This window comes from Amia ocellicauda, chromosome 7 (genome assembly GCF_036373705.1).
Source record: "Amia ocellicauda isolate fAmiCal2 chromosome 7, fAmiCal2.hap1, whole genome shotgun sequence".
Classification (NCBI taxonomy): domain Eukaryota; kingdom Metazoa; phylum Chordata; class Actinopteri; order Amiiformes; family Amiidae; genus Amia; species Amia ocellicauda.
Window position 1 is genome coordinate 8,957,914 of NC_089856.1, and position 25,359 is coordinate 8,983,272.

The window sequence follows — 25,359 nt, forward strand, 5'->3', positions numbered from 1 at the left end:
GAATGCAAGAATGTTGTGATGCCCAAATTTGTCAATAACATCTCCATACATTAGTTTGAGGTCCTTATTGTAGCTGGTGAGGCCACACACTCCCAGTGGTTGTGACTGCTCCACTGAACCATTGCACACGGTTCATGCCTGTAATTGTATGTATTGTGCTAATGCAGAAGCTGAGGGATGCAAAGCAAGGAGCTGCAATCACGAGAGTAATTGGGGTGGTAACCTTAGCACTGCATCCCTGAGAAAACGGCCATGCTATCTCTGGAAAGGTCTGCCAGACTTAAAATGTACAAGACAGGGCATAGACCATACAGTTTTCGTTAGGTGTCAATCAAATCCATGCTATATTGAGAACGAGAATACACTTGTAAACAAGTGTCATTATTTGGGTAAACTCCATCTATAATGTCAAAATAACTAATGTTGGATAAATTACCAAACTGGTTTGTAGCCAACTGACCATTCAGCACTTTTATCCGCTTCTTGGTCCTACAAGTATCTTTCTACTATTTGTGTTCCTTGTGATTCAGAGAGCGTTCTGAGGCTCAGAGTATGCGGATGCTCAGCACCCCGAGGACAATGAGAGCTCTCCTGGTGTGTCACAGGGTATGGGAGGGGCTCATCCAGTCCATCCATTCCAGCACCCTCCCCCGCTTCAAGCAGATCAGTAGTATCATGGGTAAGGGAATTACGATCATTGAGACTTTACTGTTGCTTAAGTACGCTGCAGAGCAGTGTTTGTAACCAATATAATCTTAAATGTTTGTATGAAGTATTAAAGTGCATTATCATATTGATATTGTGCTGTCTATATAATGTAATTATTGCTCTCCCCATCAATTCAGTTGCATTAACCAGCTGTTTATGGGATCTGATTGGGCAGCAGGAATAGTGAGTTAGGACTAGCTGTGGAATATTAATCCATCCTCCTCCCCTCAGCAAGTGCAGTTCGTGATGGAAGCGCACAGAGAACCGCCCCCCTGTTGACTGCCACGCCCAGCCGCGCTCTAGTGGACCAGCCAATAGAAATGCGGATCCAGCATCTGCCACCGGATAAGCCATTCACAATGCGGTCCCGCCTGCGCAGTGAGGACGGGGAGCTGTGGGAAGCATTCTCACACTACCGCAGCGACCAGAAGGGCACTGTGATCTGTGAGTACTTCACTGTGAACTTTACCTGTGCAACCTACTCCCACCACTAGATGGCAGTATATTTTAAGCAGTGGACTTTTTGATTGTGTGGAGTTTGTTGAGCTCCGTGAAGTTGTATGGGCTCAAATTTGCACCATAAGTATCGCATAAAAAAAAATATCGCACTCAAAAAAAAAAAATTGATGTTGAGATAAAAAATAAAAAAATCGAATGCAAAATTTATAGAATTGTAAACAAAAAAAAAGTATCGAAAGCAACAAAAAAAAAAAACAATAGCAAAACTTGCCTGCAGTCCCTGTATTTGCTTGCGATGCAGCAATTTTTGCTTTTGCCGCCAGTTTCTTTGTTTTCGATTTATTTTTTTTCGTTTACGAGTTTTGGGGCTGTTTGTCGTGAGGGCGGGATTTACAGGGATGCGTGGATCCTGGGTCTCCATTGGTCCAGCAGGTTTGAGTGACGGTTCTTCCTGACCCAATCAGTGAGCAGGTGGGCTGGTCTGGTGATCTCTGTGTGGGATGGGAATCCACTGTCTCGGTTTCAACAGCAGCGCCGATTTAGCGACTCATTAAACACCCTGTGTGCGCAGAGACCTGCAGTCAAGAGCTGGACAATCACTGGATCCCACCACCAAACATACAGCACTGAACACAACACAGGATTCACCTGCTACATGCACAGTAACATGTTTAATATCATGTTCATATTAATGTAACCTGCAGAGCACTTTAATTCAGCTGCTCAGATAACACAGCGCCAGACTGATGTAGATCACGTCACTTAGCAAGAGGCAAATGGAGGGGCATCGTATTCATTAAGTGCATGTGATGTCCCAGTTTATGTGTAGGTAAGAAACGCACACACACGCATACATACATACATACATACATACACACTATATACATATGCACAGTCACCTACAAAATTACTGGCGCCATTGATAAAGATGCGAATAAAGGCTGTATGAAATAAACACATGTAATATGTAGAAAGTGATTGTCCACAACTTTTATTAAAAGCATGCTTTGTTTATAATTCAATTCCGAGGTCATGTAGCTGCTCCTCTCAGTCTATGGGTCAGTCAGTGCTGAAGTCAGATGTGTTGCAGAGAGGTGACTTGTCAGACCAGCCCACCTGCTCACTGATTGGGTTAGGAAGAACCGTCACTCAAATCCGCTGGACCAATGGAGACCCAGAATCCACACCTCCCTGTAAATCCCGCCCTCACGACAAAACAGTGCCAAAACTCGTAAACGAAAAAAAAAATATATTGAAAGCAAAGAAACTGGTGGCGAAAGCAAAAATTGCAGCATCGCAAGCAAACACAGGGGCTGCAGGCGTGTTTTGCTATCCTTATTTTTTTTTGGCATTCGATACATTTTATTTTGTTTACAATTCTATACATTTTGCATTAGATTTTTTTTATTTTTGATCTCAACATCAATTTTTGAATGCAATATATTTTTTTTGAATGGATACTTATGGCGCTAATTTGAGCCCATAAAGTTGCTTCCTCACTTACAGCACAAATGATAAATTCCATATCATTCGTTTGTGCTACTTTTGTGCCAGTTTGTGCCGTTGAAATAAACGTTTGTGCTGCTTTGGTTTAGAAGATATGAACATTTATTTATTTTCGGCAAGTGACATCACTCAGCCCCCCCACAACAACAGAATCAAACCAAACATAACTCTTTCGTTTGTGCTATGTTTGTGTCGGTTTGTGCCATTGAAACTAATGTTTCAGCTATTCTAATATTAAAGATATAACGAAATTAAATTATAATTACATTAGTTTTGTTGAAACACCTATTGCATATGAATAACAAACACAGTAGGCTACAGTCATGGTACTAACAGGATCAAAAAACAGGATCGGATCTGGGCTCACTAGATCCGGATCATGAAAAGGCTCTGTAGGAAGCAGATCAAGATCAGGCGGCACTGATGCGTGTGTTTGATCCGGGTATTGAGCATCGCTGCGGTAACTGTGAGTCTCCTGTTAAACAAGCTGCCTGACTGCTGCTGTATATGAACGCGGCTCTACGGCTACAGTGAAAGAGTCAGTAATACAACTTTCACAAAACTAACGGGATCCGGGATCCGATTTTGATCTTGATCTCAATTGTGTTGTACTAAACGGATCTTCCACCTGATCACAATTCATGCGACTTCATTGAGTTCGCCACCGTCACGGATACCGCAGGTATATTAGGTTTTTGGTGAGGAAGGTGCTCGAAAGCAGTATATATTAACACCACGTACCATATTAATCCTCACAGACATGACTGATCCTGTAGTGGGATCAACTGCGAAGCGCAATGATCCTAACCACATTTTTGAAGCTGTGTTTAGCGTTGAGAAGCAGTAGGTGACATTATCGGTATAGACAAGTCTGGTTAAGCACAGATAAACAAGAGAAATGTGACCTTAAATCATTTACAAAGATTTGCACTTTCAAATAAACAGTTTAAGGTTGAACAGTGCATTCTGCTTTTGTGTTTTTATGGTGAGATGTATTCTGTCTACAAAAACCTAGGTTTTTATTTGTAAACAATGATGTAAAAGCTATTTCTTCAGCAGCCCCGCTGCAAACTCAACACGACGGATGACAAAGCTCCGTTTGTATTGCAGCTCCCCGGCTGAGCAGTGCACTTCCACAGGCTCTGAAGCGCCCCTCTCCATAGTTATAAGGACATACTTAAAACTCGCCTTTAAAAAAAAGCTTTTAAAGAACTCTGTTAGTTGCAAGTTTTAAACAATACTTTTGTTGCTACTGCAGTTGCATGTTTGATCTTTTTACTATGTCTGTTTTGACTACTTGCCTTGTCAGTCTGGATATGAGAAGAGAGGGTTATAAATAAAACGTATTATTATTATTATTATTATTATTATTATTATTATTATTATTATTATTAATGTAGTTGATGAGATACAGAAACAGTGACGTACTTGCGATATACTTGTGATGCACACCTGTGCGAGAAACAGGCTGTGTACTTTGTGCTGGGGCAGAAAAAGACTGATTAACATGTATTGGGAAATGGAGTGAACAATTAAGATTGTTTAATAAATAAACTGTACAGCACCTATAAACTGTACAGCACAATATCCCTTATGGAAATTAAATATATGCAGAATATATTTTTCAAAATATGTTATTGGAAAAAAAATATATATATATATATATATATATATATATATATATATATATATATATATTAATATATCTGTTACAATATGTTCCTGGAAAATATATTACAATATCTTGTAATATATTGCAACATATTTTAAAATATGTAAATTATTGCCGTTTTTGTATATTGTGATATATTTTTCAAAATATATGAATATATTTTAACATATATGTTACAATATATTGTCCTATCCTCCTGGAACATATAATAGCTTATAATATACTACACTTTACTTTAAAATATATAAATTATTGCTGTGTTTGTATATTGAGATATATTTTACATAACACATCAAATTCAAGTTAAAATTTGTTTTATTGGCATGAGCAGAGACCTCAACAATACAACAGAGTATGTACAATACAACAAAGTAATACAATGACATCTTAATATAAACAGGGATGTGAAAATAGAAACACATAATTAAGCAATATATAAGAAATACATTATCAAAACATCAAAATATAGTTTAAAATACACTCACCTAAAGGATTATTAGGAACACCATACTAATACTGTGTTTGACCGCCTTTCGCCTTCAGAACTGCCTTAATTCTACGTGGCATTGATTCAACAAGGTGCTGAAAGCATTCTTTAGAAATGTTGGCCCATATTGATAGGATAGCATCTTGCAGTTGATGGAGATTTGTGGGATGCACATCCAGGGCACGAAGCTCCCGTTCCACCACATCCCAAAGATGCTCTATTGGGTTGAGATCTGGTGACTGTGGGGGCCAGTTTAGTACAGTGAACTCATTGTCATGTTCAAGAAACCAATTTGAAATGATTCGACCTTTGTGACATGGTGCATTATCCTGCTGGAAGTAGCCATCAGAGGATGGGTACATGGTGGTCATAAAGGGATGGACATGGTCAGAAACAATGCTCAGGTAGGCCGTGGCATTTAAATGATGCCCAATTGGCACTAAGGGGCCTAAAGTGTGCCAAGAAAACATCCCCCACACCATTACACCACCACCACCAGCCTGCACAGTGGTAACAAGGCATGATGGATCCATGTTCTCATTCTGTTTATGCCAAATTCTGCCTCTACCATCTGAATGTCTCTACAGAAATCGAGACTCATCAGACCAGGCAATATTTTTCCAGTCTTCAACTGTCCAATTTTGGTGAGCTTGTGCAAATTGTAGCCTCTTTTTCCTATTTGTAGTGGAGATGAGTGGTACCCGGTGGGGTCTTCTGCTGTTGTAACCCATCCGCCTCAAGGTTGTACGTGTTGTGGCTTCACAAATGCTTTGCTGCATACCTCGGTTGTAACGAGTGGTTATTTCAGTCAAAGTTGCTCTTCTATCAGCTTGAATCAGTCGGCCCATTCTCCTCTGACCTCTAGCATCAACAAGGCATTTTCGCCCACAGGACTGCCGCATACTGGATGTTTTTCCCTTTTCACACCATTCTTTGTAAACCCTAGAAATGGTTGTGCGTGAAAATCCCAGTAACTGAGCAGATTGTGAAATACTCAAACCGGCCCGTCTGGTACCAACAACCATGCCACGCTCAAAATTGCTTAAATCACCTTTCTTTCCCATTCAGACATTCAGTTTGGAGTTCAGGAGATTGTCTTGACCAGGACCACACCCCTAAATGCATTGAAGCAACTGCCATGTGATTGGTTGGTTAGATAATTGCATTAATGAGAAATTGAACAGGTGTTCCTAATAATCCTTTAGGTGAGTGTATATTACAATATATTGTCTTTTCTGGAAAAATATATTACAATATCTTATAATATACTTATAAAATACTTTTGTTAGAACAAATAAAACAATGCAAATGCAATATACATAATTTTAGTTTACAATAGTATACTTTATAATAACTATTATTGTAATAAAAACAAACAATACACTAAAATGCAAATAAACAAAACATACAAATAATACGAAATTAAGGAAAATGAAAATACACTGAAACGCTATAATAATAATAATAATAATAATAATAATAATAATAATAATAATAATAATAATAATAAACAATGAACAGTACTATCAACTAAAACTCAGTCACAATCCAAACCTGTGCCATCACCGGCTTGCTCTTTGCCATTTATTGACATTTTTATATCAATACACTTGGAAGATGCGCTACAGGGCGCAGCATTGTGATGGATCTAGCTGCCGTAAACGCTGCTTCACTGCCTTGTAATTTTTTAAGGCATTATTCACTAATTGAGTTTAATATGTATTTCATTATATCAAATTGAGCCGTGGTGAAGATTCCAGTTGATTGAACTGAGTTAAGACAGATACAGGTCTGTAGAGCTGCAGATATTGGCAACCCCTGTCTAAAGCCCAAATCCAGCTGAGCCCAGTCTAACCATCTACTACCCACTTAGGACCCAACTTTGTCCTGTCAAATTAGACAATGGCTAGTAGACAATACATACCTCCAATAACTGAGTTTGAGACACTTCAATACAATGCAATGTTAAATATGTTTTATTGAAATTGGAAATAATATATTTGGTGAAATATATTAATGTAAATATATTCTTAAATACATTTTAGATATAATTTAGGAAATATATTTTGAACTAAATATATTTTACATTATATTGCATGATATGTCCACATATTTTTTATAATATATTGCAATATATTTCATTTCCGTATGGGATCGTTTTGTGAAAGTTGTATTACTGACTCTTTCACTGTAGCCGTAGAGCCGCGTTCAGATACAGCAGCAGTCAGGCAGCTTGTTTAACAGGAGACTCACAGTTACCGCAGATCAAACACACGCATCAGTGCCTCCTGATCTTGATCTGCTTCCTACAGAGCCTTTTCATGATCCGGATCTAGTGAGCCCGAATCCGATCCTGTTTTTGGATCCTGTTTTTTGATCCTGTTAGCACTAGGACTGTAGCCTACTGTGTTTGTTATTCATATGCAATAGGTGTTTCAGCAAAAATAATGTAATTATAATTTAATTTCGTTATATCTTTAATATTAGAATAGCTGAAACATTAGTTTAAACGGCACAAACTGGCACCGGCACCGGCATGTTTGGTTTGATTCTGATGTTGTGGGGGCTGAGTGATGTCACTAATTTAATAAAAAATCATGAATAACGTTAAAACCCTAATAGTTCAAACAGTAGTTTCAATGGCACAAACATAGCACAAACGTAGCACAAACGAAAGAGATATGTTTGGTTTGATTCTGTTGTTGTGGGGGGGCTGAATGACGTCACTGAGATGGTTTGTTGTAGTACTCAGGTTTTAATGAGAGGCTAGCTAACTGACTCCAGAATCTCTTCCAGTGAATTCAGTTTTACCTTGGTCTAAACCCATGGCTCCATGTACATACAAGGGCACACTGACATAAAACAAGATTGTAAAATTGTCCCCAATTTGAAAGAAGCATTTTACCTTTGCAGAAATCAATACTGGAGTTTTATTATGGAGCACAGCTAATGGGGAAACCATGACTAACAGAGAACTTGCATATTACCTTTCATATACAAGTAATTATCTTAATATTTTTAATATTAGAATAACAAAAAAAAAATAATGTATTGCTTTGCAGGGAAACTCGGCAAGAATACCCCAGCAAGCAATTGTATTTTTGGTTTAAGCATCATTGTCTTTTGATTCTAAAAGACCATTTTAAAATCTCATCCCAAAATCTGTCTAGAGTCGTATAGGCTCAATTGTAGTGAACTGAAAGCAGTGTACTAACTGGGGATGATCCCTTGGTTAGTATGCAGCTCTGTACTAAACAAGTACACAAGTTTTAAATATCCATTGCAATGAGCTTGGTGGCTGAAGTTAGTCCCCAGCTGTGGACTAAGAAAGGTCTCCATTGCAATGAACCCAAAATAACTTCTCCTTCCCTCTATAGGATAAGCACGAGACAAACGTAGTCCTGCTCCTGCTATGGACTAACTATGGATGGTACCATACAAAGTGGAACAAAATATTGACAACTTTTGTAATTGAATTAACCACAATAAAACATTTTACATATTCAATACATTTACATTTTGTCTATAATATTGACAACATATTTAATTGTTAATAGCGTACATGGATAATATTTAATGCCACCACTAACCATTACAAATAATAATAACCAGTGTGAAAAATGCATTTAATAAAACTGACAATTAAATAACTGAACATATTGGAAGCTGTACAGGATTTATTACCGAGCTGCAATATGCAATGCAATGCAATATTTAATGCAATATAATATGAATAATATGTAAGTGTATATATAATGGGTTGTATGTAGCCTATAGCCCACTTGTGCCAATCGTATTGCAGCAATCCTGAGGCATCGCTAAGGGGCCTGGGCCTGTGGCACGGGAGACGTGGTTCGAATATCTCTGTGGCCGGAATATCTCAGGGTGTTACTGTATATTTGTTTAACATGCACGGGGTAGGGGCTGTGATTCAGTGTTGATAACTCCAACTTGGGACGGCGGTTCTTGTAAAGTGGATCAATGTTGGAGGTGCCAGGTCCACACCTCCGCTTGTGAAAACATTTGTTTTCTTAAAAATAATTCAGACCAACATCGTATTAAACATTTAGTGTAGATAATAGGTTTGAGATCTTGTTTCGGAAATAAAAACATGCAATGAGATGTATTTGTGACACAAAACTACATGGCAAGGCTAAATGATATTTTCATACATAAAAAAAACACTAAATAATTCAGATGGAAAAAATATGGTCTACTATGCTGCTAAATATAATACACTGCAAACATTCACTCAGACTGAGGCAAGGCCCGCCCCTCTTTACTAACTTCACTTCCTGTTTGGTAAAATCCTTAGTACCATTCTAAAACCGGGGATAAGCACGATTTACAACTTTGTTCTGCTTATTTTTTCAACACAACGGGTACTTACTTAGTACGCAGCTGGGGATGCTCCCAAGATAGTACCATATTAGCTACCATGCAACTTAGTACATCACTTTGTACTTACTCTGCAAGTTTATTGCCACTGACCCATAGTCGACTTACTCCAACTACAAGGCTTGGTGCACTTTGTTACAGTTCCAGACCTCCATTAATTTGTGTATCACAGTTCTGCCTATTTTCAGTCATAAACTAAACCTTCCCCATTTCTACTAGTAACCACATCCCCTGGATTAATCCTAAAGTAGTCCTTGTGGGTTACATTCTCAGTACCTTGAATGCTGTTGAGCACTCAATATAATACATCATTTTCGAACATGAATGCCACATATTTAGGGTAGTATGTATTTTGGGCTGGGATGGGGATGCTAAACTGTGCAGCAGGGGGCTGACTGTCCTCTCTTCCTTTAGTGTCCCGGGACCAGTCTTTGGGCGGTTCCTACAGCGGCCTGGAACCCATGGGTTTGTTCTGGAGTCTGCAGCCTCGGAGGGAACGGTGCCTGAGGTAAGAACATAAGAACATAAGAAAGTTTACAAACGAGGAGGCCATTCGACCCATCGTGCTCGTTTGATGTCCATTAATAACTGAGTGATCCAAGGATCCTATCCAGTCTATTTTTAAATGTTCCCAAACTTTCAGCCTCTACCACTTCGCTGGGGAGTTTGTTCCAGATTGTGACTACTCTCTGTGTGAAGAAGTGTCTCCTGTTTTCCATTTTGAATGCCTTGAAGCCCAATTTCCATTTGTGTCCCTGCTGATCTGGAATAGCTCCTCTGGTTTGATGTGGTCAATGCCTTTCATGATTTTGAAGACTTGAATCAAGTCCCCACGTAGTCTCCTCTCTTCCAGGGTGAAAAGGTTCAGTTCCCTCAGTCTCTCAGTAGGACTTTCCCTTCAGACCTGGAATAAGTCTGGTTGCTCTCATATGAACTGCCTCTAGAGCAGCAATATCCTTCTTGAAGTGTGGTGCTCAGAACTGTACACAGTATTCCAGATGAGGTCTAACTAGTGCATTGTACAGTCTTAACATTACTGCTCTTGTCTTAAATTCTACACTTTTGACAATATACCCTATATGCCTTTTTTTTTATTGCTTCCCCACATTGTTTGGATGGAGAAAGTGAGGAGTCCACATAGACTCCTAGGTCTTTCTCATTCATTACTTCATCTAGTCCTATTCCTCCCATAGTGTAATTATAGTGGACATTTTTGTTACCTGCATGTAATACCTTGCATTTGTCCACATTGAATTTCATCTGCCAGATGTTGGCCCACAACTGAATATTATTGAAGTCCCTTTGAATAGCCTGTGCTGCCAAGATTGTATCTGCTGAGCCACCTATTTTAGTATCATCTGCAAATTTGACAAGTTTGATAACTATCCCAGAGTCCAAATCATTAATATAGATTAGAAAAAGCAAAGGCCCTAGTACTGATCCCTGTGGAACTCCACTAACTACCTCACTCCAGTTAGAAGCAACTTCTCTAATCGACACCCTCTGTTTCCTATACATCAACCAGTTCATAATCCATCTACTTACATTACCCTGAATGCCTACAGCTTCCAATTTGAGGATCAGTCTTTGGTGTGGAGCCTTATCAAAAGGTTTTTTTAAATCTAAGTATATCATATAATGTGCTTTCATGTGATCTACAGCTGCAGTAAATTAGTAAGACATGATCTGCCTCATCTAAACCCATGTTGACTATCTCCAAGAATATGGTGTTCATTAAGATGCTCCTCTATTTTCTGTCTAATATTTTTTTCCAACATTTTACAAGTGATGCAGGATTGGTCTATAATTTCCTCAGTTTTGTCCCCTTTCTTGTGGATTGGTATGACATTTGCTGTCTTCCAGTCAGTGGGCACATCCCCTGTTCTAAGTGTCATTTGGAATATTTGAGTTAGCGGCCTATAAATAATTTCCCTAATTTCTTTAAGTACTGTTGGAAATATACCATCTGGCCCAGGTGATTTGTTTGTTTTTAATTCTGCTAGTCCCTTTAGTACCTCCTCCTCATTTATCCTGGTCTCTCTTAGGGTTTGACTGGACTGATTGTTAACCTGTGGCATGTTATCCGTCTTTTCTTTTGTAAAAACCTCTGTGAAATAGTCATTTAGAAGATTTGCCACATCTTTTCCAAGATACTTCCATTTTTGCCCTTTATCTGCTTCACTTCCTCCTTTATTGACCTCTTGCTGTTGTAGTATTGGAAAAAGCTCTTTGCATTAGCTTTAGCTCCAAGAGCTATGTTTCTTTCTATTTCCCTCTTTGCTTTCCTGATCCCTTTCTTAAGATCTCTTTGCAGCTCAACATATTCTATGTATTTTGTTTCGTCTCCATCCCTTTTGTATCCACTATACAACATTTTCTTTCTCTTGATATTTTTTTGTATACTTCTATTAATCCATTTTGGCCAATGTTTGTTGGTCCTCAAGTTTTGGTACAAAGTAGTATATTTTTAAAATATAACCATCCATTTTCAATGGAATCTGTATCCAGTGTGCTCCAGTCTACCTCTTCTAATACCTTAGAAGGTACCTCATACCTTCAAGACCAATGTAGGTCCTTGTAAAGGATGTGTGAGTAGAGTAAGGGCTCTACCTTATTAATCTCTGTATTGACATTAATTTGCATAATTTTCAAATTCTCGTTCTTAGGGTTTTGATTTCGACTCGGAGAGGTCACATTTATTTCTAATTGACCTTTTATCCTCCAACCAATTACAGATCAGATATTTAGGCATCTGCTTATGATGGGAACTTAGCAAACAACAGAAGAAACGGTCTTGTTTTCCAGGCTCAGGAAAAAGAATGCGGAGACTCCTTTCATAGTGGAGGTATCCGTGCTCAGCGGACATGTTGGCTCCTCATGGCAGCCCTCCGGGGAGTCATTTGGTCAGGGGCTGCAGGAGGGGGCAGTGCTGGCTGCAGTGAATGTGGAGCGCTGGTACATGGCACCAGGAGTGCGCAGGGTGGAGGTGCGAGAGCAGGGGGTGGTGGGCACCCTCTTCTTGCCTGCAGGTGAGAAATGTCTTGGGAGGGGGTCACTGAGTAACATCTAGGAAGCACTGACTCCTGTTTAGGTAGGAATTTGTTGGTGAACGTGGTCATTTGGGTAGGCACTAACTAGATACATGGGTCTCATATTGCATGTGTTGTAACTGCCTTGCAGATTGATGGGTAAAAGTGCCTGTCAGTGGTGGGGTTATTTGCCCTTGGTATAGATGACTCGATACTTTGATAATACTTTAGATATTCCATTCATATCAAGGATCATGCTACCGTGTTCTAGTCTATGAAGGAAGAATCTGATTGGACCAGATTGTCAACACCCGTATTCATTTCCCTTTGGATCTTTGTAGCCAATTCAGAACTCTTGCTTTGATAAACCAAGGTGAATGCAGACACAGGGCTCTCATTCTTTTGTTTCAACCCAACTCCAAGTTAAGAAGTATTACATTCAGTATCAATTGTAAACGCATAAGAGATGCATGAAAAATCTGTAAAAAGTGTCATATATGTTCATTAATTTGATTCAGTAAGAAATGGAGAGCTCCATTTCAAATGAAAAGCCAAAGCCCCTTATGAAAAACAATAGAAAAGGAAAATGATTAAATGGATTCTGATCACTACCGAAATTACATGAGGAGCACATCTTGGGTTCATGTGAAAATACTCTGCTGTAGACACCCTAATAGACAGCTGCCCTTTCTGTCCTCGCCTCCCTCCTCCACAGGTCCAGGACCATTCCCTGCTGTGCTGGACATATGGGGGATGGGTGGGGGACTGAATGAGTACCGATCTGCCCTCCTGGCTTCTCACGGATTCGTCTCTCTAGCCCTGGCATACTGTGGGCACAGGGAGCTGCCGGAGCCACTGCACACAGTGAATGTCGGGGATCGGTACTTCGAGGTAAGTGAGAGATGAGAGGAAAAAATCAGAAAGTATGTGAAGAGCTCAACTGCCAGTGTTCAACTTTTGATTCCACAGCAACTGACATTAATAAAAACGGTGGTAGTGCAAATCGGCCCATTTGTTCTTGGCCGATTTGCTGCAGGTTGTTCAGATTGGATGGATGACTTGTGGACTGCAATTTTCAAATAGTGCCACAGATTCTCAATGGGATTGAGATCAGGACTTTGACTGGGCCACTGTAGGACATTGACCTTTTTGGTCTTGAGCCACTCCAATGTTGCTTTGGCCTTGATTGGGATTGGGATATGATTGGGATCATTGTCCTGCTGAAAGGTGAGTTTCAGGTTGTTTTTTTGTGATTGAAGTAGGATCTCTTGCAGTATGTCCTTGTATTTTGCTCCATCCCTTCTTCCTTCAATTTTAACAAGATGCCAAGTCAGTGCTGATGAGAAGCATCCCCACAGCATGAGACTGCCACCACCATACTTCACAGTAGGGATCATGTGTCTAGAGGCATGGGCAGTATTAAGTTTGCACCAACCACAGCACTTGGAGTTTTGGCCTAAAAGACCACTTAACCTCTTCCAACATCACAGCTGGGTTACTTGCATGCTTTCAGATGATACTTTTTGAGTAAAAGCTTTTTTCTTGCCACCCTCCCATATAGGCCAGTGTTATGCAGCACTCTTGATGTGGTTGACTGTTTCACCATTACTCCACTCCCAGCCACTGAACTCTGTAGCTCCTTTAAAGTGATTGTTGGTCGATCTGTCTTCTCTCAAGTCATCGTCTTGACTGAGTGCCAAGATTTGAGGCATGGGCTTTTCTTGGCAGTGCCTGGGTGGTGTTCTGCAGCTTCCACTTCATGATTATTGATCCAACTGTGCTCACTGGGATATCCAAACACTTGCATAGATTAGGAAAAAGGTACACAATGATATCCATTTATTACTTTCTTTAACTTTAACTTCTGTAAAATGTTCTTTGGTCTTCATCTTCCTTCAGATTCAGTCTGACCAGTGACTGCTTTGTAAGCAGTCTGCTTGGTGTCTATACACATCATTGTAAATTGAAATTGTTCACAATATGCATTGTGGTGTGTCTGATATTAAGGGTCCTGTGTTTTATGCAACATGTTCTTTTTCTTTTTTTAAATTGTAATTGAACTGCCATGTCTTAGATATCCCTGCAGTCTCTACAGTTATGTTAATTGAATTCAGTTAAATAAAACCGACACATAGTTTCATTAGAAAACTAAAAATGTTTAAGATGTGTGCAAAATTCCCCTGAAAAATGTGAATACCAGATTTTTTGTAAATTGTTGAAAGCTTGTGGAATTTCTTTTGATTTGACATGGTGCCATAGGCTTCGTATATATCAGTAGGAAGAAATCCTAATTTAAACTATTTCAAATTCTGAATCTATCCACATGTTGTGGTCTCCATGTGTTGGGGGCTGAATACATTTTCAAGGCAGTATTGCCATTATGATTTCAGTATTTTATATAAATTGTTCCAGGAATTGTCAATTATGTGATGTACACTGAAACATTTTGAATGCTTTTACATATTCCAACATCTCCAAGACACATTTAGTAAGAAGGGGATGCATGTTCCAGTTTCCAGTTTCAGTATCTGCTGTTTAATCAACCCATGCCTTGACTAATGACTGATGAAGATGATTAAAGGGATTTGAAATTTATTAATCGATAAGTGACCACCTTGTCCTGAGAGTGCAGCCTTAGAAAGCAGGTCATATAAAACACAGTGCCCTACTTATCTTGTATTTGTTTACTTTTACCAAATTTAAATGAATTCAACCTCATTTATTAATTACTTAATGCAACTAATTATACACTTGGCTGAACCAGTTTCATTGGTGTAAATTAAAAGAACCCTACATTACTACATTACTACAATGCACACACATTACTGCTACATATAGTACACTATTAATGTTATATACACATGCATGACTACTCCACAGATTTTGACTGCTACAGAAATGGTACACTTCCTCTGAAAGTACAATATTATTGCTTCACATACACTATTACATGTACACTATGCGATTCCTGTTGCAAACTCACTATATTATGCAACACATACAATAGTTCACACTATACAACTGCATACACACTACTGCCACTGCTTCACAAATATACAACTACTGCTACTAATCCTATCCTTCTCTCCAGAATGCACCTCGGAGCTATTTTTATATTCAAACCAGATATTTTTCAAAACCAGCAATAGGTAATAAATGTTTACCGATCATATACATTCAATTTTGACTTTGACTCAAGACCATCTCAAAGCACACTATTGGCAGATTTCACTGAATTGCTATGGGTAGCCATCCTGAACCTATGGTGCTGAACTAGACCCAAACTAACCTCAAAAACCCTTCAATCAATGAGGCAACCTTGATTTGGTGGAAAAGACACATCACTTTTCCCTCTAGATGAAATCGTTTCTGAGTTATGACTATTTAATCTGGTTGCTATAGGCAGCCTCCTTGGATTTTGCCAGTCATTTTGAAACATTTAGTTTTTTTGCCCACCCATTTGCCAATTTTTTCCCATATGTGCCATAAGTGTATGTTAGTTAAATCAGTAGCAGGTGTATACAGGTCTGTAGGGCAGGCCCAGGACTATACAAAAGGAATAATAGGCTAATCCGGTTTCACAGTTATGAAAAACTGAGCAATATTTCACCCAATATTTCTCAAAATAAATTAGAGGGTGCTTTTATAAATGTAGCCACGCTGATATTTTATCAGTGTAAATAAAGTTACTTTAAATAGTTTGAATATTTTGTATAAAATACACATGCACATGTAGTCACAGCCTACCTTGCTCAATGCTGCTAGCACTGCTGATTGGATAGGGGAAAACAATTCACCTATTAAATTACATGTATTGGTGAGGGGGCGGGATGTAGAGGCATCAGAGATTGATGCGTAGTGGTAAGGAGTAGTATTTTAGTTTGAGTCGGCACTGACTGAGTGTGTTAGAGTTTGGCTTCAAAGTAACTTATATTTATGAATGCAGTCTACAGTCAGTTTGACCTGTTAAATGGTTATTTGGTGTACACAAGGAAGTTATATTGTTTTTTAAAGTGTATATCTACTTGATATAGCCTTATAAAGTTATAAAGTGCTACTCGCGGCTAGGTAGTGAGTGACGTGTTGGTCTAAGGTAAAATTTGACCTGTTTGCCTCGCGTGTATTTTTATTTCAATAGTTTCTTAAATAGATATTTAAGTTATAGTTAGTTAAACTCTCCACTGATCCCAAGATGGAGGACCTAAGCCAGATAGCGCTCTGGGTGACCGGAAAAGCCCGAGTTCAACTGGCTACGCTGGAGAAAAGAGAAGCTGGTTTCAACGCCCAGCAGCGGGTTTACACCATCGCCACTGTTTCACCCTGGTTTGTAGCCGAGAGGGGCTGGACTGGGAGTAGCCTACATCGAGCCGAGTACTACGTTATGTTAGGACTGCATTCATTTTATTTACTCTGTTGAGTGAAGGGGCCAGTTCTTATTTTTTCCCAGCCACCACGTACCCAAGCTACGACTCAGACCTGCAACTTTTGTTTATTTCTTTATTATATCTTGATGTGCGTGCAAATTGTGTGTGTGTGGGCCCACTGAAAAGCTTATTTTATTAATTATATGTGTGCTTACAGTGAAATGTGAGATACTGTATTGCCATTGCTGTAGTGAGAATATTTTACTTATATATTTTTATTTACATTTTTTTAGTAAAATATTGTTTATTGGCTCCATACATATTGTAACTGTTTCTTCTTATTTAGTTTAATTCTTAGTAGGGGTATTTACATCAGAGTACATTTAATTTCTACTAAGTGGAGGCACCGCCATTTATTATTCTACATTAATAACAAACACAGGAAGGTTTATTTTTTTGTATCGTACCCAGGGCCCCCAGCCTTTAAATCTTAGTGTAGTTTAATAAAGTGACCATTGTTTATAAATTGGGGTTGGGGTGCTACACAAATTGGAGGCAACGCTGGGATCCTTCCTGTAACCTGAAAGGAGCCAGAACACAAAGAGGAAGATTAAACTAAGTTTCAGCTGGCAAGTAAAGCACAGTGCAACCATGAATCACAAAGAAAGTTCCCCTTCTCAAATTGAACTGCTTAACTGGTGCAGTGACGAAAGAGTAGATCCGGCTTATGCAATTATGTTGAACGACGTGCCTGCGGACACCGACATAGCACAAATTGAAGATGCCATGCATTCTATCAAAGCACTAGGGCGAGTAAGAGGCAACAAGTATAACCCCCTGATTAAATGCATGATGGTGCTATGTGAGTGCAGACAAAGTAGATTCAACAAGGATTCCTACTGAAGTGATGCCCCCTGGTGGAGGTGCTGCATGGAAACTAATGTCAGCAAGTACAGTGACAGCTGCTCCTGATGATTTTGCAGCAAAATTATCTCAACTCTTGAAAACTGAGGTCAAGACAATGGGTGATGTTCAAGCTTTATTTGTCCCTGACACAGCTCAAGGGACCACCACTGAGTCCATCATCAGTTGGAAAGAACTGCTAGACCCCCAATGAGAACAATGCCTTCCGATGTCTACGAACTTTCTCAGGAACCAGTCCTACTCCTACTGGTGAAGAGAACCTGGACAACTGGATTGAACAAGCCCGTCTGATGGTAGAAGAATGCGATTGTTCAAAAAAAGAAAAAAGAAAGAATTGTGGAAAGTCTGAAGGGTCCAGCATTGGAGATAATTCAAGCTGTTAGATTTACCAGGCCTGAAGCTAGCCCCACAGAATATCTAGAAGCATTGGAGAGTGCATTTGGAACATCGGAGTCGGGAGAGGATCTTTATTTTGCATTTCGATTGTTGTGGCAGAAAACTGGAGAACGGCTTTCAGAGTTCCTGAGAAGACTTGAAATGTCATTGACTAAAGTAGTACAGTGAGGAGGCCTAACAGAAAACTTAGTGGACCGTGCCAGATTGGAACAGCTCATTAGAGGAGCCACTGAATCTGACCTGATGCTGGTACATCTCAGATTGAGGGAAAGGAAGAGTAATCCCCACCTCATTCTTGAATCTTCTAAATGAGATTCAGGAAGAGGAAGAGTATGAAGCAGCGAGACGCAAGCTGAACACTACAGTTCGACAAGTTCACATTCAAAAGGAGGTGAAATCTAAGCAGGCTGATCTTCAAGATTTAAGAGAAGAAATTAGAGAATTGCAATCTAGTTTTGGTAAGCTGACCACAAAACAGCCTGAGCTACCAGCAGCAGTTGCTGAGCTCAGTGTAAAACAGGCTAAGAAAAGCTTAGAAACTGGAGAAGACAGTGAAGTTCAAGCTTTGAAAAAACAAGTGAAAAAACTGCAAAACCAATTAATGGTAATGGCTGTGGCTCATAATCCTGCTTCAAACATGTCAAAGAAGAGAGATGCCACAGTCAACATCCCCAATACAGTGAGATTCCGGTCGTCAAAGAGTTCTGAGGACTATTTCTGCTACAGATGTGGAGAGAATGGCCACATCGCAACTAAATGCACTGCCCCAGAAAACTTTCGGAAAGTGATTCAGAAACTGATTCGCTCTCTGCAGAAGGACAAAGAAGAAGGAAGGAAGGAGGAATCAAACCGCAACACTTCTGAACTCAGAGAGGAAGCCTGCTCTGTCAAGAAAAGTGCTGTGGCTGCCCTAGAGCCATACAATATTCCAAAAGGATTGGTGGGTCCATCATCTATGATCCAGGTTAGGATTGGAGGACATCCATGTACAGCTTTACTGGATAGTGGTTCTCAAGTAACCATAATTTTTGAGCAGTGGTATTCTAAATACTTAACCAATGTGCCCATCCACCCAGTCACTGGCCTAGCCATCTGGGACCTGAGTGAATCCAGTTATCCATACAAAGGATATGTGGTGGTGGATTTGGAGTTCCCAGAAGACATAATCGGCCTTAACGAGTCAATATCAATTCTGGCCCTGGTCTGTCCAGAGCCCAAAAGTCCTGACCAAGTCCCCATCATCATTGGGACAAACACAAGTATGTTTAACCACCTGGCTGCACTCTGTAGGGAGACTGGAGGTGTTGAGCTAGCCCACACTCTGCGAATACGCCCCTTGAACTCTAAAGCAATGGAGCAGCAACCACACTGCCAAGGTGCAACCATGGATGATGCAGTGGGGCAAGTGAAGTGGCTGGGTCCGGGTTCACCCTTCCACCAATGAGTGAGTGCTATGCTGTCTGTAGTGTGAAAAGTCAACAGCCTTTGGCCAAAGACATCCTCCTGGTGGAAACACCATCCACTCCGATGGTTCCTGCAGGAGTGTTAGTACAGCCAGTAGTGCTGCACTCCTCAGCCATGGATGTGAACAGTTTCACTGTGCTGTTGCAGAACAAGTCACGGAAAGAGACATGTATTCCTGACATGTCTATGCGAGCACCCTAGTGGGTGCTTAGGGGCGACTACGCTCCACGACCACACCACCTCCTTTAGTACATGAGGGAGGAGCTTGTCTACCCACACTAATTCTCTCCCCGGGCAGGCTCAACAATACCCCAAGACACTCCCACACGGACAGGTAAGGAATAACAATGTTTATTAAATGGAATTCCAGGCAGGGCATGAAGGCTGGAAGTCCTGGATGTCACAAATTGTACAGAATATTAAATAAAATGTCTATATAAAACCTAGCTAAAACCGCCTTTAATCCCAGGGCATATAAACCCAAAAATATAAAGAAAGGAACTAGTAAAAATATTATAAAACTACTATTTCCATACAACTACAATATAAACAGATAAAGGCGCTAATTAACTTCTTCCTCTTCCTTCCACAGGCACGAACGACCTTGAACCACACAGGTAAGTAGGATTACCCTCTTGTACTTTCTCTTCCCAGCAGCCCGACAGCGCCCCGTTGGCCAAACGGACACCGGCAGGCTAGAAACAAAAGAGATAATTAATGAAAAAACTTGCTAAACCTGTGTTTCGATCTAACTGAATGGGGTTTCTCTAATTTGCCCATGGGCAGCGGGAACTCAGGTAAGAGGAGAGCTATCAATGTATAAATCTCTCTCTGTAACTTTAAAGTAAAATCCACAATAATACTTTATTTTCTCCAATTTCAGTTCAATCCAAGAGATACCAGGGAGAGGAGGTAACCAAAAGATCTGTCTCCTCACTGTAACAAAGACCAAATTCCAAATAAAACCAGTTCCAAAAAGTACAAATGCCTGTGGCTTTTAATTGCCGTATTCCAAAGTCTCTTTGATTCCGCTCAGTGCCCTCTTGTTTATTGCAACCCTCTTACACAAAGTCAACAAAAACCCATGGACTTAGCTGCTCAAAGCTCAAGCTATCAATGCTCTGCTGCAAAGTCCTTGGTGTATATAGTCACCGTCTCAGGGTTCAGGATCTCCGTTTGCACTATTTATAATCTACCAAGAAATGAAGAGTTCATCTATCGCCGCGACAATTTCCAAAGTTCCCCTCTCCAGCTCCGGATTTCTTCTCCTTCCTCATTTCTGCTGCTGGTCACCTCACAGCCTCTCGATCTGGTTTCTCTATCGCTGAATGATCTCTCTCTGTTTAAATACTGAGGTAGAGAACTGAGGTGCAGGTGAAGATGATTAAGAAAGAGCATGCAGGTAAGTCCAGGTGAGAATGTAGTTTTGTAATGATTGGGACTTTAACAATCGACTTTGATTGCAATCTTTTAACACAGACTATCTTCACGTTCTTTTAATGATTGTTAATACGCATGCAAATGTATTGGGAGCCCATGTGCTAATAGGCTAAGTCCTGGTGAATCGGGATAAAAGGGGAGAGCTGTGTATGATTGAGAGAGGCGAGGGGAATGAGAGTGACAGTCCGAAATCGAAAGAAAAGGGCAATCTAATCTCAACTGAGAGGAGGACTGTAGGAATGAATTGCAGCTCGCTGGATTGAATGTGGACAGGCAGAGCGAGAGCGACATCTGCCAAACAAAGATAAGAGTGGAGTTAAAAAAACTGGGCAAAGCGCAATTGGACTAATTAATTAACTGTGTGAGTGGACATTTTTTTTAACCTTACCCGTTGCCCAGACTGTTTTGTTGTAATTGTTTTGTGTGGCCTTTACTTTTATTGTTTTTACCTGAGCCACTAAGTATTAATAGCTGATCTCATTTGGTTTGGGGGTTTGAATGACTGGCCTCTTGGGAGGGTAGCTTGTGGGGTTTATTATTATTATTATTATTATTATTATTATTATTATTATTATTATTATTATTATTATTATTGTGGTGGTTGGTTTGGATTAGTTGTGTGTATTTTGGTAATGGGTTATTTTTAAAGTGGTTTGTGATTTGGTTTTGGAGTTGGTTTGTTTTCATTTCTTTATTTATTGGGTTGTAGAGGACCTTCCTGAGGTCATTATTTTGACCTCCATCACAAGTTTGTAGATGTGTATAGGCAGGTTACCTTATAGTTCTTATAGTTACCTATAGGCCATGGGAATTCCATCATGCTTAATGTAAAAAGCAGTGACCTCATGGCAGTAATTAAGCTACTCCTTCTCTACTTTTACCTTAAGCTGTAGTGTCAAGGTGTGCTGGGTGATTGTAAAATCTGCATCTACTAACAAAACCATGTTAAGTTTTAAAAATGTCTATTTTTAAATCACCCACCCAGGTTATAGAGGCCTGACACCTCTATTCCTTTAAAAATAAATTTTCCTCATCTTTAAGACTGCTATCCTTAATAGCAAACCCATACTGTAATATGATTGTATGCATTCTTTGCAACATCCTTTTCACTTCATCAAAAGGAAAGTGCTGGGCTGATGAGATCTCCTGCTCCTGTCTGTTCCAGGGCCTGGCAATATTTTGCCATCTCTTCCCTTCTGAACCTCTCCCATCCCAGCAATTTATTTTCTTGTGACCAAGTCTGCCGCAGTTGTGGCAATACACTCTGCTGGCGTTGTTGTTAAACTTACACTTACTTACTTTTGTCACTATTGCTGATACCTTTATGTTGTTGCAATTTCTTAATGCATTTTGGCCTGTAGTTTCGTACCAACAACTCAGGATGCTACATAGATCCACCAAAGTCATGTCACCCTGTCTCTGTCTTAGGTTCATTGCCATTTGTGTGGCTTCATTTACTATTGGGTCATACTGTTGAATGATAAGAGCAAGGATGCCAGATCATTACGATGGGGATTCTCTATACCAGAGTATACAGCTATACAGCTGTAGGAATTAAATAAGCGATTTACAAATGCTGAAGGGTTCTCCCCTTTCTCTGGTTTAGTGTCTTGTATCCGACCCCAGTTGGGTTGTGGATCTAAACACACACAGCCTATATTGAAATCAGCATTACAGTGCTTTCTGCCCCTGATTTCGCCCTAAGCACTGTGGGAAAAACCTTAGTGCTTTCGATGCTTAATTATTTCCCTACTTACAAATGTAATAGGTATACTTACAGGATATTGTTCAAAAGATTCATGGTCCGGCAAAGAAGGTGCTTTCCTGGAATGGCTTCCCGTCTGGTTGTATGTTCAACTTCAAAGAATTCTGGTCCCAGCTGTCCGCCGTTTTTGTCCACCACTTATATTCTTCCTCAAATTTGTGGTTCAGCAAAGAAGATGCTTTCCATGGAATGACTTCTTGTCTTGTTGTAGATTCAACTTCAGAGAAATCCACTTCCAGATGTCCGCCCTTTTTGTCCGCCGCTGGCTCGCCAATTATGTAGGAAAATGGAACCTCCTGTAGCAGTTACTGGAACTAAGACAGTTCAGGTTCAATGTGATTTATTACAGAGTCCAGAATATAGATCACAGCATATAAGTATACCGGGTACAGCAAGGCAAAACTGATACAAAGACTTTATGGACAAGTCAGCTTTTATAAGTTGAACCCCTGTCCAACTCCACCTTCCAGAGTGTGCTCTCCCACATTCCAGGGTAACGGCTCACCCGTTCCCCTCACCCATATTTTCTCGGAGATAATTAACTCACTCCTCCCAACAGAGACAGACTGTCTCCTTACTCGTCCTTATCAACCTTCTGTTCCTATTGATACCAGGGACCCCACCTTTATCATGGTGGAATTTTTTTCCCAGCTTCAGCAATTGCATTTTTCCTTACACAGGGAAGCAAAAGGGTAGAAGGGATTTTAAAGTAAGTGGCTTAATTTGTGATTGTTCTGTCCACAGACTGCCATGGGGCTGCTGGATAGACACCCCCAGGTGTGCATGGGCAGGGTAGGCGTGCTGGGCCGGTGCTTGGGGGGGTACCTTGCCATGCGCATCGCCATGGAGATGCCCAATGTCAATGTGAGTACCAGAGAAAGAGCGAGAGTGTTGGGGTGCGGGGGGGGGGGTGATTGATGCGGAAAGACACTGATCATGATCATCAATGGAGATCGAGAATGAGGTCACTGATGCAGAGAGAGAGACCATATATGAATTTCTCTTGGTAGACACCCTTGTCCAGGGCAACTTAGTTTACATAAACATTACAAAGTGCAATAATACAATCAATACAATAAGCATACATCATAATATGAGTTAACTGCAGGTAAAATAGTTATGTCCTGGACACATGTGTTAAGGGAGTGGGTCAGTATAGGAAGTTGCAGAGAAACGGAAGATGTGCAAAAAATGCATTAGTAAACAGGAGCATAAAGAAACCTAGTTTAGTAAGTGTGTATAAGCGTACAAGTGTGGAGTAGCCCAAGGGATTAGGATGTTTGTATTACAGGTACAGTCTGAACAGATACATCTTGATTAACCACCGGTAGGTGATCAGGGACTGTGCAGTCCTGACCTTGGTGTAAAGGTCTTTCAACCAAGGGCCGGAAAAGGAGCGGACTCTCGGAAGGACCGCGGAGAGGGGGTTCAGCAAGTCGTCTGGTGCAGGAAGACCAGAGTAGTCTGGAGGGAGTGTAAGGAGAGAGGAGTCTGTAGGTAGCTAGGTGCAGTCTGGTCGAGGCAGGGGCAGGTAAGAGTCTTGAACTGGATGTGAGCCAAGAAGGAGAGCCAGCAAAGATAGGGAGGTGGTCCGGAGGCTGAGGTGGGTGGAGGCCGGCAGTATGAGAGGCAAGAGTGCAGAGATAATCAAGGGATGAGGTGATGAAGGAGAAAAGCTGGAAGTATCACATTTGATAGAGATGGGAGAATTAGTCAATAGGATATAAGAGAGGGAGACTAGATGGTGACGGAAAGTGGGATGAAGGGGGGGTCAAAGTTGGGGATGGGGAAAAAATAGGGATCACAGATGGATGAGTGCAAGTGGGAGGGGGAGGAGAGGAGAGGAGAGGAGAGGAGGGGGAGGAGACTCTTGTTTGTATTCCTATACTGTGGTATCATTTGCTATTTAAAGTTAGAAAATGCTAATTGTGGTGTGACTCAAGGTCTTCTGCATTTCAGAACAGAGTGTGGCGAAAAACTTTAAATTCTGACCAAACTTCCCATTGTTGTTTGCACTACATCACTGCCCCATTGACATGGTTTAAAATCAAACCCTACACCCCCCCCCCACACACACCAAATCATGCCCCACATTATTGTTTACACAGTTTTACACAGTTTCGGGCTTTGTCCAATACTTGTATGTGACTGCATGCATGGACTGGTGCATGATGGTGAAAACACCACATCACATTTCTGTTGGGCTGGGCAGAGTTCATACACCTGTCCTGTGTTTAGCACCCGGCATAAAAGCCCACTGCCTACAACACTCGGGGCAAAGTACCTGTGGGGAAAAGCATGGAATGCAAACCGGGAAAGACTGACTACTCAGGTACAGACACTACTTTGACTGAGATTGACAACGAACAAACGATACACTCTGGTTCTCTAAAACGACCTTGAATTACAGCAATCGTAGCTACAACATCAAACATGCATGGCTCACACCCTACACTGTGCCACAGTGTACAACACTTCCTTTTGTAGGATGCTTTCTGTAAGTTTATCAATTGAGTTGTTTATTTTGCCACTCTAGCCCAGGTGTGTGGTCGGAATCTCCACTTCGGCAGGACTGAAGATCAATATGACCAGGGAGCAGACGAACGATTTTATGAAAGAGTAGGTGATCGATTCTTATTACAAGATGTTTGATAAGGCTCCAGTAAAAACCCTAACTTTCCAACTGATGTAATGTTGGTCATCTGAAGCTAGAGAGGAATGGGTTTGAATGAACCAACATGGAAGCA

General features: G+C 40.4%; 1 protein-coding gene across 1 annotated transcript in view; it reads left to right on the forward strand.

Annotated features, from left to right (window-relative positions):
* The first annotated feature begins 528 nt into the window (after positions 1-528).
* LOC136752691 (peroxisomal succinyl-coenzyme A thioesterase) overlaps positions 529-25,359 on the forward strand; it is a 36,323-nt gene continuing 11,492 nt past the window's right edge. Inside the window, exons 1-7 of the mRNA XM_066708209.1 lie at positions 529-679; positions 940-1,152; positions 9,645-9,738; positions 12,036-12,259; positions 12,975-13,150; positions 23,357-23,476; positions 25,149-25,231. Coding sequence (XP_066564306.1) covers positions 553-679; positions 940-1,152; positions 9,645-9,738; positions 12,036-12,259; positions 12,975-13,150; positions 23,357-23,476; positions 25,149-25,231 — 1,037 coding nt within the window. The 5' untranslated portion in view covers positions 529-552. The remainder of the gene's footprint in view (positions 680-939; positions 1,153-9,644; positions 9,739-12,035; positions 12,260-12,974; positions 13,151-23,356; positions 23,477-25,148; positions 25,232-25,359) is intronic.